Source organism: Bison bison, unplaced genomic scaffold (assembly GCF_000754665.1).
Source record: "Bison bison bison isolate TAMUID 2011002044 unplaced genomic scaffold, Bison_UMD1.0 scf7180017864469, whole genome shotgun sequence".
In the NCBI taxonomy this organism is placed as follows: domain Eukaryota; kingdom Metazoa; phylum Chordata; class Mammalia; order Artiodactyla; family Bovidae; genus Bison; species Bison bison.
In genome coordinates, this window is record NW_011495030.1 from 2008492 (window position 1) to 2027055 (window position 18564).

General features: G+C 39.2%; 1 protein-coding gene across 2 annotated transcripts in view; it reads right to left on the reverse strand.

Moving 5' to 3' along the window:
• Nucleotides 1-18564, reverse strand: part of LOC105003468 (chromosome unknown open reading frame, human C9orf135) — a 105131-nt gene that overhangs the window by 42208 nt on the left and 44359 nt on the right. The window contains exon 5 of one of the 2 annotated variants that reach the window (XM_010860640.1): nucleotides 17361-17822. The exons of the other annotated variant lie outside the window; for it this stretch is intronic. Coding sequence (XP_010858942.1) covers nucleotides 17615-17822 — 208 coding nt within the window. The 3' untranslated portion in view covers nucleotides 17361-17614. Of the gene's footprint in view, nucleotides 1-17360; nucleotides 17823-18564 lie in introns of those variants that run through there. 2 annotated transcript variants of the gene reach the window in all.

Consider the following 18564-nt stretch of genomic DNA (forward strand, 5'->3'; position numbering starts at 1 on the left):
TTTATTGTGATCCACACAGTCAAAGGTTTTGGCATAATCAATAAAGCAGAAATAGATGTTTTTCTGAAACTCTCTTGCTTTTTCAATGATCCAGCAGATGTTGGCAATTTGATCTCTGGTTCCTCTGCCTATTCTAAATCCAGCTTGAAAATTTGGAAGTTCATGGTTCACATATTGCTGAAGCCTGGCTTGGAGAATTTTGAGCATTACTTTATTAGTGTGTGAGATGAGTGCTCCTGTTGGTCTAGCCAATTCCAACTCCTATTTCATGATTGAACTCAAGTTTCACTATGTTCACCCTAGCATGTTGTAGGGTATAGAGTGGCTTTAGTTCAGTTCAGTCACTCAGTTGTTTCCGACTCTTTGCGAACCCATGGATTGCAGCATGCCAGGCTTCCCTGTCCATCAATCAACTCCTAGAGTTTGCTCAACCTCATGCCCATTGAGTCGGTGATGTTATCCAACCATCTCCACCTATGTCATCCCCTTCTCCTCCTGCCTTCAATCTTTTCCAGCATCAGGGGCTTTACCAATGAGTCAATTTTTCACATCAGGTAGCCAGAGTATTGGTACTTCAGCTTCAGCATCAGTCCTTCCAATGAATATTCAGGGTTGATTTCCTTTAGGACTGACTTGTTTGATCTCCTTGCAGTCCAAGGGATTCTCAAGAGTCTTCTCCAACACCACAGTTCAAAAGTATAAATTCTTTGGCGCTCAGCTTTCTTTATAGTCCAACTCTCACATCCATACATGACTACTGGAAAAACCATAGACTATACAGATCTCGGTTAGCAAAGTAATGTCTCTGCTTTTTAATGTGCTGTCTAGGTTGGTCATAGCTTTTCTTCCAAGGAGCAAGTGTCTTTTAATTTCGTGGCTGCAGTCACCATCTGCAGTGATTTTGGAGCCCAGGAAAATATAGTCTGTCGCTGTTTCTATTGTTTCCCCACAATAATTGCCATGAAATGATGGGACTGGATGCCATGATCTTCACTTTTTGAATGTTGAGTTTTAAGCCAGCTTTTTCACTCTTCTCTTTCATTTTCATCAAGAGGCTCTTCAAATCCTCTTCACTTTTTGCTATAAGGGTGGTGTCATCTGTATATCTGAGGTATTTCTGATATATTTCTCCTGGCAATCTTCATTCCAGCTTGTGCTTCATCCAGCCCAGCATTTCACATGATGTACTCTGCATATAAGTTAAATAAGCAGTGTGGACAATATACAGCCTTGGTGTATTCCTTTCCCCATTTTGAACCAGTCTATTGTTCCATGTCCAATTGATTGGCTTATTCAACCCCTATTCCAACTTCCCTTGTCTTTCTCTACTTTGAAGACTGTTGTAGCCAAGGGTGGCCATGTCACAATTTATCAATTGATATAATCACAATATATATAAAATGAAGATCCTCTTCATTTTCCAAAATCTTCCTTTCTAGAACAGATTGCTGTTGGGAGACATAGTAACTATCTTGAGACTATGAGGATGAAAGCTACCTAGCAAAACTGGTAGAGAAGAAAGACAAAAAGACCCTGTATCCTTGATGGCATTGTTTAGGTGCCACATCAGTCTTGAACTTCCTTATATTTCATGCCAGATGACCAAATTCATTAATTATTTAAGTTGCTTCTAGTTAGGTTTTCTGTCACTTTCAGCAAAGTATATCTCCTACTAATACACAAGAAATGACTAGTTATTTTTCTGTTGTTTATGTTGAAAGAATAAACTCAGATATATGGAACAAATAAAATTTGTTTAGGCCTAATAATTTTTGGAAGCTATTTGAAAGCAATATATTGTTCTTACATGTTAGGGTAATAAGTTAACTATGTAAGCAGTAAATATGGGATCAAATTAAATATGGATAGTAGCAAAGATTTCTGTAATTCTGGAAAGTTCATATTCTTGTGAAATCACCTCTGTGGCTCACAGATGCATTGTATAGTACTATCCACTGGGACCCGCTGAAGACTTACTTTAAGTAATTATAAATAACGATAAATTTATGACAACTACATAAACTTCCAATATTATAAAGATTAATACAGGCTCATCATTAATGGGCATGAGATAAAAGGAAACAGGATTGAAATACAAATTATACAATATTGACATTTTGAAAATCTTTACCACTCATTTGTTTTATTAGCTCATCAGTCTCAAAGGTTTGAACTGCTTGTATACCTTATGGATTAGCTATGACAAAACTATACCTATAGGCCAAATAATGGTAGGAGTAGCCATATAATCATGGTAGTTAGAGGCATGACGGTTGTTTTCAATTACCTATTGCTGTGGCTTAAATGTTCCTGGCTTAAAATAACAATATGCTATTATCTCTGATTATTATGTGGGATGATGGGCTCCACTGGGTGGTTTTTCTGCTCCATGTGATGTCAGTGAGAGCTAAAGTCATTAGGTATCTGACTACACTGAATAGCTCACTCACATGGCTGGCAGCTGGTTTTGTCTGTTGTCTGGGAAGCTCAACTGGAGCTGTCAAATACAGTGCCTTTGTTCTCTTCCATGTGTCTTGGTTACTTACAGCATGTCAGCTAGAGTCCAAGAATCAGAAAGCAGCAACTACCAGTCCCTTTAAAGTCTGCACTCAGAAGTCTTAGGACATCAGTTTTGCTACATTCTACTGATCAAAGGCAGTCATAAGGCCAGACAAGAGATATAACCTCTGCCTCTTGATGGGAGCATGCATATACAGAGAGAGAAGGAACTGCTGGAAGCCACCTCTGGAGACTTGTGACCACACTTTCACCAGTACTTCCTTCAAGAGCTTAGTGCTCAAGGCTAAATGTAGCAATTATCATCTCTGAGTTAGCAAAGGAAAGTGATATTCCGAGTCCTAGTTGATCTATCATTCAGAGAAGCAGCTCAGTAGAGTAGCTAAGACCATGAACTTTGATGTAAGACCTTCTCAGTTCAAATTCTGGCTCATTATTACTTACCAGCTTGAACATGTTACTCAACTTCTCCATACCTATTATTTTCCCCCTTTCATAGCATGTGGATGATGACGGAATCAACTCATAGTGAGTAAATAAGTCGGTACATATAAAACCCTTAAAATGGTGCCTGGTATGTAATAAACATCATATAAATATTTGCTATTAGTAGTGTTACTCTTAAGCTATAAGTAATTTAAACTCAATGAAGAGGAAAAAAAGAAAAATACCACCACAGGTAAAAAGAATATAATCAAACTCTTTCCCCACACCTCTGTTCAGTTGCATTTACAGACATGCTCCACTAGCAGCAAGATGCCCTCTATAATTTGTTACCTGGAACACCAGAGGGCACTTTGCCCAAAACTCCAATTACTATACTAGAGTGCGTTCTGATTGGCCTGGCCTGGGTCATATGCCCAGGTGTTTGTGGGTTTGTGATGAGGTGAGAGTGGAGAAGAGAATCATCCCATTGATCATACAATCTAATTGGATTGCACTGAATGGGAGAGAGAATGTTATCCAAAAGAACGCTGGACACAGAAACAAAAGGTCCTACAACAAATAAGAAGAATCAACAAAAAGATATATACCTGCACATTCATAGCAACACTATTCGCAACAACCTAAATGTCCATCAAGAAGGTGTGGTACATGTATACAATGGAACATTGCTGCTGCTAAGTCGCTTCAGTCGTGTCCGACTCTGTGCAACACCATAGACGGCAGCCCACCAGGCTCCCCTGTCCCTGGGATTCTCCAGGCAAGAACACTGGAGTGGGTTGCCATTTCCTTCTCAAATGCGTGAAAGTGAAGCCGTTCAGTCATGTCCGACTCTTAGCGACCCCATGGGCTACAGGCTACCAGGCACCTTCATCCATGGGATTTTCCAGGCAGAAGTACTGGAGTGGGGTGCCATTGCCTTCTCCACAATGGAACATTACTCAGCCATAAAAAATAAAGAAAAAATGCCATTTGCAGGAACATGAATGAACACAGAGATTATCATACTAAGTGAAGTAACTCAGAAAGAGAGAAATACCGGGTTGGCCAAAAAGTTTGTCGGATTTTTCCACAAGATGGTATGGAAAAACTAGAACAAACTTTTTAGCCAACTCAATACTATATATCACTTACAACTGGAGTCTAAAATATCACACAGTGAACTTTATATTTACAAAACAGAAACAGACTCACAGACATAGAGAAACAGATTTGTGGTTTGCTAAGAGAGAAGGATGGATTTGGAGTTTGGGATTAGCAGATGCAGACTGTTATGTATAGAATGGATTAAATGACAAAGTCTTAATGTAGTATAGCACAGGGAACTATATTCAATAATGAAAAAGAATATGAAAAAGAACATATGTGTGTATATCAGTTCAGTTCAGTCGCTCAGTCGTGTCTGACTGTTTACGACCCCATGAATCACAGCATGCCAGGCCTCCCTGTCCATCACCAACTCCCAGAGTTCACTCAGACTCACGTCCATCGAATCAGTGATGCCATCCAGCCATCTCATCCTCTGTCGTCCCCTTCTCCTCCTGCCCTCAATCTTTCCCAGCATGAGAGTCTTTTCAAATGAGTCAGGTCTTCACATGAGGTGGCCAAAGTCCTGGAGTTTCAGCTTTAGTATCATTCCTTCCAATGAACACCCCGGACTGATCTCCTTTAGAATGGACTGGCTGGATCTCCTTGCAGTCCAAAGGACTCTCAAGTCTTCTCCAACACCACAGTTCAAAAGCATCAATTCTTCAGCGTTCAGCCTTCTTCACAGTCCAACTCTCACATCCATACATGACCACTGGAAAAACCATAGCCTTGACTAGACGAATCTTTGTTGGCAAAGTAATGTCTCTGCTTTTGAATATGCTATCTAGGTTGGTCATAACTTTCCTTCCAAGGAGTAAGCGTCTTTTAATTTCATGGCTGCAGTCACCATCTGCAGTGATTTTGGAGCCCCCAAAAAATAAAGTCTGATGCTGTTTCCACTGTTTCTCCATCTATTTCCCATGAAGTGATGGGACCGGATGCCACGATCTTCGTTTTCTGAATGTTGAGCTTTAAGCCAACTTTTTCACTCTCCACTTTCACCTTCATCAAGAGGATTTTTAGTTCCTCTTCACTTTTCTGCCATAAGGGTGGTGTCGTCTGCATATCTGAGGTTATTGATATTTCTCCCGGCAATCTTGATTCCACCTTGTGTTTCTACCAGCCAAGCGTTTCTCATGATGTACTCTGCATAGAAGTTAAATAAGCAGGGTGACAATATACAGCCTTGATGTACTCGTTTTCCTATTTGGAACCAGTCTGTTGTTCCATGTCCAGTTCTAACTGTTGCTTCCTGACCTGCATACAAATTTCTCAAGAGGCAGGTCAGGTGGTCTGGTATTCCCATCTCTTTCAGAATTTTCCACAGTTTATTGTTATCCACACAGTCAAAGGCTTTGGCATAGTCAATAAAGCAGAAATAGATGTTTTTCTGGAACTCTCTTGCTTTTTCAATGATCCAGTGGATGTTGCCAATTTGATCTCTGGTTCCTCTGCCTTTTCTAAAACCAGCTTGAACATCTGGAAGTTCACGGTTCATGTATTGCTGAAGCCTGGCTTGGAGAATTTTGAGCATTACTTTACTAGCATGTGAGATGAGTGCACACACATCTGAATATATATATGTATATATATATATATATATGAATCACTTTGCTCTACTGTAAAAATTAACACAACATTATGAGTCAACTATATTTTGGTAAAATAATTTTTTAACAAAAGAAAGGAAGTCAAGAATTGAATTCAGATGATTGTTGACAAATTCAGAATTTGTTGATTCTTCTTATTTGTTGTAGGACCTTTTGTTTCTGTGTCCAGCATTCTTCTTTTGGATAACATTCTCTCTCCCATTCAGTGCAATCCAATTAGATTGTATGATGAATGGGATGATTCTCTTCTCCACTCTCACCTCCTGACAAACCCCAAACACCTGGGCATATGACCCAGGCCAGGCCTATCAGAATGCACTCTAGTATAGTAATCGAAGTTTTGGGCAAAGTGCCCTCTGGTGTTCCAGGTAACAATGCTAACAAACATAAAAGGGGAAATCAACAGTAACACAATAATAGCAAGGGACTTTATCACCCCACTTTTGCCAATGAATAGATCATCCACACAGGAAATTAATAAGGAAACACAAGCCTTAAACCAGATGGCTTAACTGATATCTTCAGGACATTCCATTCTAAAACAGCAGAATATGCTTTTTCTCAAGTGCACATGAGACATTCTCCAAATCACATTAGTTGTTGTTGAGTCACTCAGCATGTCTGACTCTTTGCGACCCCATGAACTGCAGCACACCAGGCCTCCCTGTCCCTTACCATCTCCTGGAGTTTGCCCAAATTCATGTCCATTGAGTTAATGATGCCATCTAATCATCTCATCCTCTATTGCCCTCTTCTCCTCCTGCCCTGTCTTTCCCAGCATCGAGGTCTTTTCCAATTTTGGCTCCTCGCATCAGGTGGCCAAAGTATTGGAGCTTCAGTTTCAGCAACAGTCCTTCCAATGAATATTCAGGGTTGATTTCCTTTAGGATTGACTGGTTTGATCTCCTTGCTGTCCAAGAGACTCTCAAAAGTCTTCTCAAACACAATTGGAAGGCATCAATTCTTTGGTGCTCAGCCTTCTTTATGATCCAACTCTCACATCCGTACATGAATAATGGAAAACCCATCATTTTGACTATACAGACCTTTGTTGGCAAAATGATATCTGCTTTTTAATACACTATCTAGATTTGTCATAGCTTTCCTTCCGAGGAGCAAGAGCCTTTTAATTGCATGGCTGAAGTCACTGTCCACAGTGATTTGGAGCCCAAGGAAAAAAGTCTATAACTGTTTCCATTTTTTCTCCATCTATTTGCCATGAAGTGATGGGACCAGATACCATGATCTTCGTTTTTTGAATGTTGAGTTTTAAGCCAGCTTTTTCACTCTCCTCTTTCACCTTCATCAAGAGGCTCTTTACTTGGGTCACAAATCAAGCCTCAGTAAATTTAAGAAAATTAAAATCATATCAAGCACACTTTCTAACCACAACTCTCTGTGCTTGCTGCTGTGGTTAGTCCCTCGGTTGTGTCTTGACTATTTGCAACTCTTTGGACTGTAGCATGTCAGGTTCCTCTGTCTATGGGATTTTTCAGGGAAGAATACTAGAGTGGTGTGCCATTTTCCTTCTCCAGGAGATCTTCCTGACCCAGGGATCAAACCTGTCTCCCGAATTTCAGGCAGATTCTTTACCCTCTGAGTCATTGGGGAATGAGACTAGATATCAATTACAGGAAAAAAAAAATCAGTTAAAAAAAAACAAACACATGGAGGCTGAACAGCACATTTCTAAATAACCGAGATGTCACTGAAAATATCAAAAAAAGAAATTTAAAAATACCTAGAAACAAAAGACAATGAAAACACAATGACCCAAAACCCATGTATGCATGCCAGGTCCCTTCAATCATGTGTGATTCTTTGTGACTCTACGGACTGTAGCTTGTCAAGCTCCTCTGTCCCTGGGATTCTCCAGGCAAGGATACTAGAGTGGCTTGCCATTTCCTCCTCCGGGGGATCTTCTCGACCCAGGAATTGAACCTGCACCACTGAGGAAACCCATATCTTTTTGTAGATGACTTCTATGTAAGTTCTCCAAAAGTTTTCAGTATATATCACTGATCTTCCTAAAACCTATGGGATACAGCAAAAGCAGTTCTAAGAAGTAAGTTTATAACAATAGAAGCCCACCTCAAGAAATGAGATATATATAAATGGAATATTTGTTGTTTTTGTTCAGTCATTAAGTTGTGTCCAATTCTTTGCAACCCCATAGACTGCAGCATGCCAGGCCTTCCTGTCCCTCATCATCTCCTGGAGTTTACCCAAGTTCATGTCCACTGAATCAGTGATGCTATTCAACCATCTCACCTCTACCACCCACTTCTCCTTTTGCCTTCAACCTTTTCCAGAATCAGGGTCTTTTCTAATGAGTCTTTTCCAGGCTTTTCGCATCAGGTGGCCAAAGTATTAGAGCTTCAGCTTCAGCAACATTCCTTCCAATGACTAATCAGGGTTGATCTCCCTTAGAATTGACTTGTTTCATCTCCTTGCTGTCCAAGGGGCTCTCAAGAGTCTTCTCCAGCACCACAGTTCAAAAGCATCAATTCTTTGTGGTCCAGCTCTCACATCTGTACATGACTACTTGAAAAAGCATAGCTTTGACTATATGGACCTTTGTCAGCAAAGTGGCCTCTGCTTTTTAATACTCTGTCTAGGTTTGTCATAGCCTTCCTTCCAAGAAGCAAGAGTCTTTGAATTTCATGGCTGCAGGCAATATCCGTAGTGATTTTGGAGACCAGGAAGTGAAAATCAATGACTGTTTCCAGTTTTTTCCCTTCTATTTGCCATAAAGTGATGCAACCAGATGCCATGATCTTAGTGTTTTGAATATTGAGTTTTAAGCCAACTTTTTCACTCTCCTCCTTCACCCTCATCAAGAGGCTGTTCAGTTCCTCTTCGCTTTCTGCCATTAGAGTGGTATCATATATATATATTTCTCCCAGCAATCTTGATTCCAGCTTGTAACTCATCTATCCCAGCATTTCACATAATGTACTCTGCATATATGTTAAATAAATAGGGTGACAATATGCAACCTTGTTGTACTCCTTTCCCAATTTTGAATCAGTCAGTTGTTCCATGTAAGGTTCTAACTTGCTTCCTGACCAGCATACAGGTTTCTTAGAAGACAGGTAAGATTGTCTAGTATTTCCATCTCTTTCAGAATTTTCCAGTTTATTGTGATCCACACAGTCAAAGGCTCTCACATAGTGAATGAAAAAGGTATAGATGTTTTTTTCTGTAATTTGCTTGCTTTCTCTATGAGCCAGTGAATGTAGGCAATTTGCTCTCTAGTTCTCTGCATTTTCTAAATCCAGCTTGTACATCTGGAAGTTCTTGGTTCATGTACTGCTGAAGCCTAGCTTGAAGGATTCTGAGTATAACCACTAGCATAGGAAGTAGGTGCTGTCCAGTAGTTTGAACATTCTTTAGCACTTTCCTTCTTTGGAACTGGGATGAAAACACTGACATTTTCCAGTCCTGTGGCCACGGCTGGGTTTTTCAAACTTGCTGACATATTGAGTGCAACACTTTAACATCATCATCTTTTAGTATTTTAAATAGCTCAGCTGGAATTCCAACACCTCCACTAGCATCATTGGTAATAAGGCTTTCTGAGGTCACTTGACTTCACCCTCCAGGATATCTGTCTCTATGTGAGTGACCACACCACTGTGGTTATCCAGACCATCAAGACACAGAATATTACTGTTTGTTATCACTGGAAAGCAAAAGTAGGAAGTCAAGAAACACCTGGAGTAACAGGCAAATTTGGACTTGGAGTACAGAATGAAGCAGGGCAAAGGCTAATAGAGTTTTGCCAAGAGAATGCACTGGTCATAGCAAACACCCTCTTCCAACAACACAAGAGAAGACTCTACACGTGGACATCACCAGATGGTCAACACCGAAATCAGATTTTTTATATTCTTTGTAGCCAAAGATGGAGAAGCTCTATACAGTCAGCAAAAACAAGACCAGGAGCTGACTGTGGCTCAGATCATGAACACCTTATTGCCAAATTCAGACTTAAATTGAAGAAAGTAGGGAAAACCACTAGACTATTCAGGTATTTGACCTAAATCAAATCCCACATGATTATACAGTGGAAGTGAGAAATAGATTTAAGGGACTATATCTGATAGACAGAGTGCCTGATGAACTATGGACAAAGATAAGGAGAGGGTGGGACAAATTGAGAGAGTAACATTGAAACATATACATTACCATATACAAAGTAGATAGCCAATGGGAAGTTGCTGTACAGCACAGGGAGCTCAGCTCTGTGCTCTGTGACAACATAGAGTGCTGGAATGGGGTGGAAGGTGGGAGGAAGGTTCAGAAGGGAGGGTACATATATACACTTATGGCTGATTCACATTGTTGTATGGCAGAAAGCAACACAACACTGTAAGCAATTATCCTCCAATTTAAAATAATTTTTTTAATTTAGAAGATAAAAGAATTTAATTCAGATCTGTCTCCCTCTCATTCCATTATCATTTCACCACACAACTCTCCTCTCTACATTTTCTTTGTTGTTATCCTCATCACCATCACCATCTGGCAATTTTAAACTTTTTTTCTTGTAGAGAAATGTTCAACAACTTGGTGGTATTTTACCAAGAGACAAGCCATAATCCAAGTGCCAGAGTAGGAAAAGAAAGTAAATAGACATTTCTCCAAAGAAGACATATAGATGGCTCACAAACACATGAAAAGATGCTCAACATCACTCATTATCGGAGAAATGCAAATCAAAACCACTATGAGGTACCATTTCATGCCAGTCAGAATGGCTGCGATCCAAAAGTCTACAAGCAATAAATGCTGGAGAGGGTGTGGAGAAAAGGGAACCGTCTTACACTGTTGGTGGGAATGCAAACTAGTACAGCCACTATGGAGAACAGTGTGGAGATTCCTTAAAAAACTGGAAATAAAACTACCTTATGATCCAGCAATCCCACTACTGGGCATACACACTGAGGAAACCAGAATTGAAAGAGACACGTGTACCCCAATGTTCATCACAGCACTGTTTATAATAGCCAGGACATGGAAGCAACCTAGATGTCCATCAGCAAATGAATGGATAAGAAAGCTGTGGTACATATACACAATGGAGTATTACTCAGCCATTAAAAAGAATACATTTGAATCAGTTCTAATGAGGTGGATGAAACTGGAGCCTATTATACAGAGTGAAGTAAGCCAGAAAGAAAAACACCAATACAGTATACTAACGCATATATATGGAATTTAGAAAGATGGTAACAATAACCCTGTGTACGAGACAGCAAAAGAGACACTGATGTATAGAACAGTCTTATGGACTCTGTTGGAGAGGGAGGGGGTGGGAAGATTTGGGAGAATGGCACTGAAGCATGTATAATATCATATATGAAACGAGTTGCCAGTCCAGGTTCGATGCACGATACTGGATGCTTGGGGCTAGTGCACCGGGACGGCCCAGAGGGATGGTATGGGGAGGGAGGAGGGAGGAAGGTTCAGGATGGGGAACACATGTATACCTGTGGTGGATTCATTTCGATATTTGGCAAAACTAACACAATACTGTAAAGTTTAAAAAATAAAATTAAATTAAAAAAAAAAAAAAGAAAGTAAATGCCTTACACTTTGAGGCGGAAAAAAGACCCTCTTGCTCTTCATATTCAATCCCTTCCCTCTGAAGAGTGCCAAAGGTTTTACAGATGTTAAATGCCCCAGTGAGAAGAGTGAATTGGAAGTTTAAACTGCGGCCTAAGCTTGCTACTACTACTGTGAGGTAATCACTGCACACATATGGGTAAGTGCTGTATGGCAATAATGAAAGCTTAACTGAACTACTTTTTGGCCTCATTTAACTTGTCCATTTATGCAGCTACAGATGCCTTTCTCCTTTAGAAACAAAATTTTAGAGCAGGAAAGGACTTTACAGATCATTTGGTTCAATCCTTTCATTTTCCAGATGGAAACAACTGGAGCCCAGAGACGGTTATTAGCCACCACAAGGTCACATAGTAGGTTTAACACATGTTTGAAAGTAGAATCCATGTCTCCTATTTTCCTATACCACGCCCTTTCTTAAAAACTACACTATGGAGAAAAAGCTACCCAGTGATCTAAAACACTACTGATTTCTTTCTTCTCCAGTCAGGTGGATCACATAAATGTTTGGACAATTCTGGAAACAAGACACATTTATCATAAAATTTCAACAATAAACACTAATCACTACCACCAGAAGGCAATGAAATTTGGCAAAAATGACAGGACACATTAGTTAGAGCTGACCTTGTAAGAGACCTACCTTGCTTCTTCTCCACCCTCTAGTAGGTGATTAATACTTCTGGGCTGCCCTCAAACTAACCCAGAAGCCCGTGGATCTGCTTTTCACCCAGCAAATATGCTATGTTAGAATTGGCTTTTTCCTATTAAAAAAAAAAAAAAAAAAAAACTTCTCCTGTGAACCATTACCCCAGGACCATATATGGTTATGTACCTATATTTAAATAAAGGCTTCTGAGAAATAAGATCTTAAAATTATATTTATACCACATCTCTAAAAATTGGATTTGCTTTATATAGTTTTTGTGGTTGTTTGTTCTGTCAATTTGGTTTCTGCTTTTTCGTTTGTTTAATGGTCACAGACACAGTCAAGACATTATACTGCACATGAAAAACCTTACTTCTTAGAATAAATCAGCTACAACTGTCTGGTTCTGTGGACAAATCATAAAATGATTTTGTATTAGATAATAGATATCCAGGAGCCTTCTGACAGTGAGTTTTTCATCCCTTATAAAAAGTACTTTCAAATTAAGTGAAAGCTCCTTGAGGAGTCTTAAGAACCAGGTAGAAGGGCAAAGAAAGTAACTTATTACAGCTTCATGTTTCTATCCACTTTTCCTATGTGCCTTAAAAGAAATGTGCCTCATTATTTTTCTAGACCTTTAGTCTCTCTATCCATATAGTAAAAGTAATGTATGTTAGAGACCCCTAAACATGCAACTGTATCCATTTGAGACCATAAGACCACTGTTGACATCTTTGAGCCTTCTTGACTCTCACCCCTTCCATCACTGGCCAATGCCAATTCCTTGGTTATTCACTATGGAAATGCAATCAACTCTCTAGAGAAGCAATAACGCTAGTTCTGGACAAGCTCACTCCAGCCTCAAGGCATATCAATCTCATTTTTAAAGTGTAAGTCATCAATATCACTTTTGGTCTCAACCTGACCATTCTATATATTGCAGTTGTCAAAAACATATCTCCATCTGGATGTGTGGAAGGAATTATTCACCAAGCCCTTTTCTCTAGTTAAGGTCAGGAGTGATAAATCCAGTGATGTCAAACATTCTGGTTGTTCTGATTTTCAAAATGTTCCACTGAGATGTTTGCTGCCAGTTTAAGGAAGAGAGGTGTTGTGTCTTCTTCACATTGGCTCAAAATAAAGTAGGTGGGCTACTGCTTTTGAGTTGCAAGAAAAGAAACAGACTGTCAAATGCTATCACAACATAATGAACGTTATCTAAAATTAAGATAAATGCATCTAACTAATGTCTCCTTAATAACAAAGCTATATCTGTATTCTGATTTTTTTCCATCAAGGTAACCTGAAGTTTAAATTTACATTATGATTATAGCTTTTATTTTATAAGTTAAAGGCACATTATTTTGGTCCATTGAGCAAACTCATTTTTATTCATTGCCTTTTAAAGTTGACATTTAACTTCTACAGCTGTACAGTTGGCAAGAAGCAAAAGAATATTTAATATTCAAGAGAGCAGATTCTACAACACCAGAGCATTCTATTGTATAGAATGCCCTATAATTAGTGTACATTAACTGAAAGAAAGAATTACATATGGAATTAGTGGAGGATGGTTGAAGGTACTAATGTATTCATTTCCTTGATAATACTTGTGAATCAAATCAAACAAACAAGTAATTCTAGTAATTCAAACTAATAAGAGCTGATTTTCTAAAAGACCATGTCTTTTAATGTATTTACCAAACTAACATTGAGAACTTAAGTTCTTCAGGACTTAAAATTGTAAAATCAAGTAAAATAGGAATTAGTCATACCCCTTTTCCAGTATAATTTGCTGTTCAACATCAGAAATAGTTTGTTCATTTGAGAAATTAATTATATCTACAGTAGGTCAGGCTCTTTATTAGGACTGGGGAGAGCTGCAACAGCCTTTGCTTCAGAGCACTGAATTCAGTAAGAAAGACAAATAATGTAAGTAACAGCAACCTAACTAGATAGGGATAAAAGAAGTACATGGTACTATGAACACCCACAAGAGACCTACCATGGGGGCTGGGAGTGGCAGTAGGAAGGGAAGGTCCTTCAGGTGAAATTTCAGATGAGACTGAATGACTTCAAGGTTAAGATTGAATGTGCACATTGAATCTTGCTTCCTCAAAAAGCTTCACTAAAATCAAATTAAAGAGATTTAAAAAATAAAAATAAACCCACAAGAACAAGGAGAACAGAAAAAGTAACACAAGAAATGAACTTTCAAAGCTCAAGAGAAGATGGACAAGTGGTCTCTGACTTAGCAGAAAGCTGAACAAATCCTAAAGCAGCAAAGGAAGATTGGGGCAGAACTTTTTGAGAAGCACATAAACTCCAGGCAGGATCCTCCTCCACACCCCATTACTGAATAACTGCCCCTCCCTTACTCCCTTACTTCAGGAGGAAGCTAGAAATTTATTCACTTGAAAGGGTAAAAGAGAAAGTCCTTGACCAACAACATAGTTCAGTGACCATACACAGTGAAGGATTAACATGGATGTCCAAGCCAATTGCCCTATTTACTCCAACACCACAGGTACTAGCCCAGATGGGCAATTTGGGGAACTTCCTCTGGGGAATGTGACCAGCTTATAAGGAAAGACTAAAATACTGACACAAGGGCTTCTACAAAAAAAAAAAAGACATGCTTAGATCCCTCCAGTGAAGCTCCAAATAAATAAGCCTCACACACAGGCTCTGAGCCTCATCTCTTAATTATGAGCAGGAATGCTTAGTTGCTCAGTCATGTCCAACTCTTTGCAACATCATGGACTGTAGCCCACCAGGCTCCTCTGTCCATGGGGATTCTCCAGGCAAGAATACTAGAGTGGGTTACCATGCTCTCCTCCAGAGGATCTTCCCAACTCAGGAATCAAACCCAGGTCTCCCACATTGCAGGCGCATTCTTTACCAGGTGAACCACCGGGGAAACCCATGAGCAGAGAACCAAGAAGTAATTACCAAACATCTAAGGAAAGCTTCTAGTATGGAAGATAGACACCAAATAAACAAAAGGCAAACTAATAAAAAGCATCTTGGAGGAAATAGATACTATGCATGGATAAAAATTTAGTAAAACTATTACTAACATCGCCAAATAGATATTTCAGTCATGAAACAAACAAAGAATTCTATAAAAACCAAAGATTCAGAAAACAAAAAGAGAACTCAATAGTAGGGTTGAAGACACAGAGGGTAAACTAGACAGTAAAGATAAATATGAGAGAGAAGACAAGAAAATTAGAAGACCAGGCCAGGCAAACCAACATCTAAATAAAGTATATCCAAAAGTGAGAACAGAGAAAATGGAAGATATAAATCATCAGTGAAATAAATGAAGAATATTTTCCTGAACTGAAAGATAGGAGTTTCTTGACCAAAAGTGTTTGCTGAGTGGCTGGACCAGCAGATCTGCTTAGCATTTAACATATATGCACGAATTACTGTTCTGTTTCACATGTATTAACTTACTTAGTAATCACAACAACTCTATAACTCTATCCCCATTTTACAGATGAAGAAACCAAGGTACAAAATGATTAAGCAACTATTAATAGCCCAAGTTCACATAGCTAGTAAGTGGCAGAGCCAGGATTTGAAAGTAGGTAATGTAGCCCTGAAGTTCACTATACAATACTACCATGCAGGAAGGGGCAGCACTGTGAAATTTCAGAAAACACTTTAGACAGTTCCATTTGATTTTTTAAATCAGGAGTATGTACTATATTGATAGTGTATGCAGAGCCGAGCAATTGACTAAGAACCTGAGGGAAATTGCATGCAGACTTCTGTTCCTACCTCCAAACACAACATCCTTCTGTCCAGTAGTCTGTCCTACAAATTCCAATTACATCAGAAGCTCTAAATTCCTATTCCCCACCCCCAGCTCAACAATAACACTGCTCTACTCTTGGGTTCATCTCTCTGCACTGTAGCCAGGAAAAGTGACCTCAGTAAGTGAGTGATCCTCAGTTCTCATTTTCAGGAGCACAGGACCCCACTGGTTGCTATTCAATCCTGACAACAGTTGCATAACATATTAATATTTTGCCCAGTTCTATCATTATTCATGTCAGGACAGTAAGTCTGAAATTAGTCCTTGTATACCTGAAAGTATCTTTATTTGACTCTCACATTTAAATAATTATGGGCTCAAAATTCTTTTCCTTCAATACTTTAATATACTCTTGCATCCAGTGTTGCTGTTGGGAAACTACTGTCAATCTGATTTTTATTATTTTGCCTTATATTTGCAACCATTTTCTTTATTTCCCTAAGTAATTAAGCTTTCTATTTCTGTTCCATTAGTTTTGAATTCCTGTTACATTTGTTCCATCAGGTCTATTTCATCTGGTAGAAGTTGTCTATGTCTTTTCATTCTTCATGATGCTTTTGTTCTTTAAATGTGTCATGATATTTTTAAGACCAGGAATTCAGCTGTATTATTAATAAGATGATCAGTTGCCTCTGCCTTTGATGGCTCTATACATGGTCCACTGAAAAGGGAGGCTCAGCTGGTGTATTCACTGTGAGTATAAGAGATACGAGTTGAATGCCTCTGCTGTACTTCTCTGGGCTTAACTGCACTTATTTTCCCTGGCATTTCTTTCTCCTCAAGATATACTTCCCAGTTCCTCTATATCCGAGAATATTTTCCCTACTTGGAGTTGTAGGAGACAACTCAGGGTCAGCTTACAGCACTTTCCACTACCACCCTACACACACTCTGCAAAATAGGTTAGCTCTAAAGCCAGACAGTTCTCAAAGGAAGCACAAACAACTAAATTGCCAGTGATGATATATACACTCATATCTTTATAATACACGATCCAACACTTAGAATTTTTTCATGCTCATGCTGCTGCTGCTAAGTCACTTCAGTAGTGTCCGACTCTGTGCGACCCCGTAGACGGCAGCCCACCAGGCTCCCCCGTCCCTGGGATTCTCCAGGCAAGAACACTGGCGTGGGTTGCCATTTCCTTCTCCAATGCATGAAAGTGAAAAGTGAAAGTGAAGTCGCTCAGTCGCTCAGTCGTGTCTGACTCTTAGCAACCCCATGGACTGCAGCCTCCCATGCTCCTCCATCCATGGATTTTCCAGGCAAGAGTACTGGAGTGGGGTGCCATTGCCTTCTCCATTTCATGCTTATAGTTACCTATATTTCATCACTTATATATATGCATATATATATAATTATAGCAATTATGAAAGTTTGTCTTCTTTACAAAGATGAGTAGAAAAGAAATATTTTTTCTGTAGTGACAAACCATGTTGTCTCCAAAAGCAATTTCTTTTATTAGTTAAAAAAAATAGTAGTTTCTTCCTATACAGTCACTTCTCACTAGTCACAGTAATGTTCTGCAAAGTCATTGTGAACACTGAATTAGAAAATCTTGAATGTATTAGGAGAAATACAGGGTTAGGTTCCTTCAAGCTCTGGTTACAACATTTTCATCAGAAAATCAATACATATTTTGGTTTCATGTGTGTTTCTGTTTAAAGACGTTCTATTCAATATATAGTTTATGCATTAACTTTGAGTATGGCCAGCAGCACTTGTAACTCATGCCTGAAGGAAATTCATCTATTATCTGCATAAATCATATCACAGCCTTCTTGCCCTTAGGAACAATAAATAACATTTCAGCACTACACTTAGAAACCATTTCAAACAGCAAAATCACTAAAAAATCACCAAAAAAATGCAAAAAATACAGGATTGTGAAAAGGACACTTGCATACACTCTGAAAACTGAAACAAGAAGGTAGTCTCACCTTTTTTCACCTCAGCTGGGAATGTGTGCTTTGGTTGGCTCAAATATTTTGCCACCATTAATTTTGCCACCATTTTGCCACCATTAATGTCTTTAATGATCTGCCTTTTGAGAAATCTGTATGCGTGTCAAGAAGCAACAGTTAGAACTGGACATGGAACAACAAACTGGTTCCAAATAGGAAAAGGAGTAAGTCAAGGCTGTATATTGTCACCCTGCTTATTTAACTTATATGCAGAGTACATCATGAGAAATGCTGGGCTGGAAGAAGCACAAGCTGGAATCAAGATTGCTGGGAGAAATATCAATAATCTCAGATATGCAGATGAACCACCCTTATGGCAGAAGGTGAAGAGGAACTACAAAGTCTCTTGATGAAAGTGAAAGTGGAGAGTGAAAAAGTTGGCTTAAAGCTCAATATTCAGAAAACGAAGATCATGGCATCCGGTCCCATCACTTCATGGGAAATAGATGGGGAAACAGTGGAAACAGTGTCAGACTTTATTTTTAGGGGCTCCAAAATCACAGCAGATGGTGACTGCAGCCATGAAATTAAAGTCACTTACTCCTTGGAAGGAAAGTTATGACCAACCTAGATAGCATATTCAAAAGCACAGACATTACTTTGCCAACAAAGGTCCATCTAGTCAAGGCTATGGTTTTTCCAGTGGTCATGTATGGATGTGAGAGTTGGACTGTGAAGAAAGCTGAGTGCCAAAGAATTGATGCTTTTGAACTGTGGTGTTGGAGAAGACTCTTGAGAGTCCCTTGGACTGCAAGGAGATCCAACCAGTCCATTCTGAAGGAGATCAGCCCTGGGATTTCTTTGGAAGGAATGATGACTAAAGCTAGAAACTCC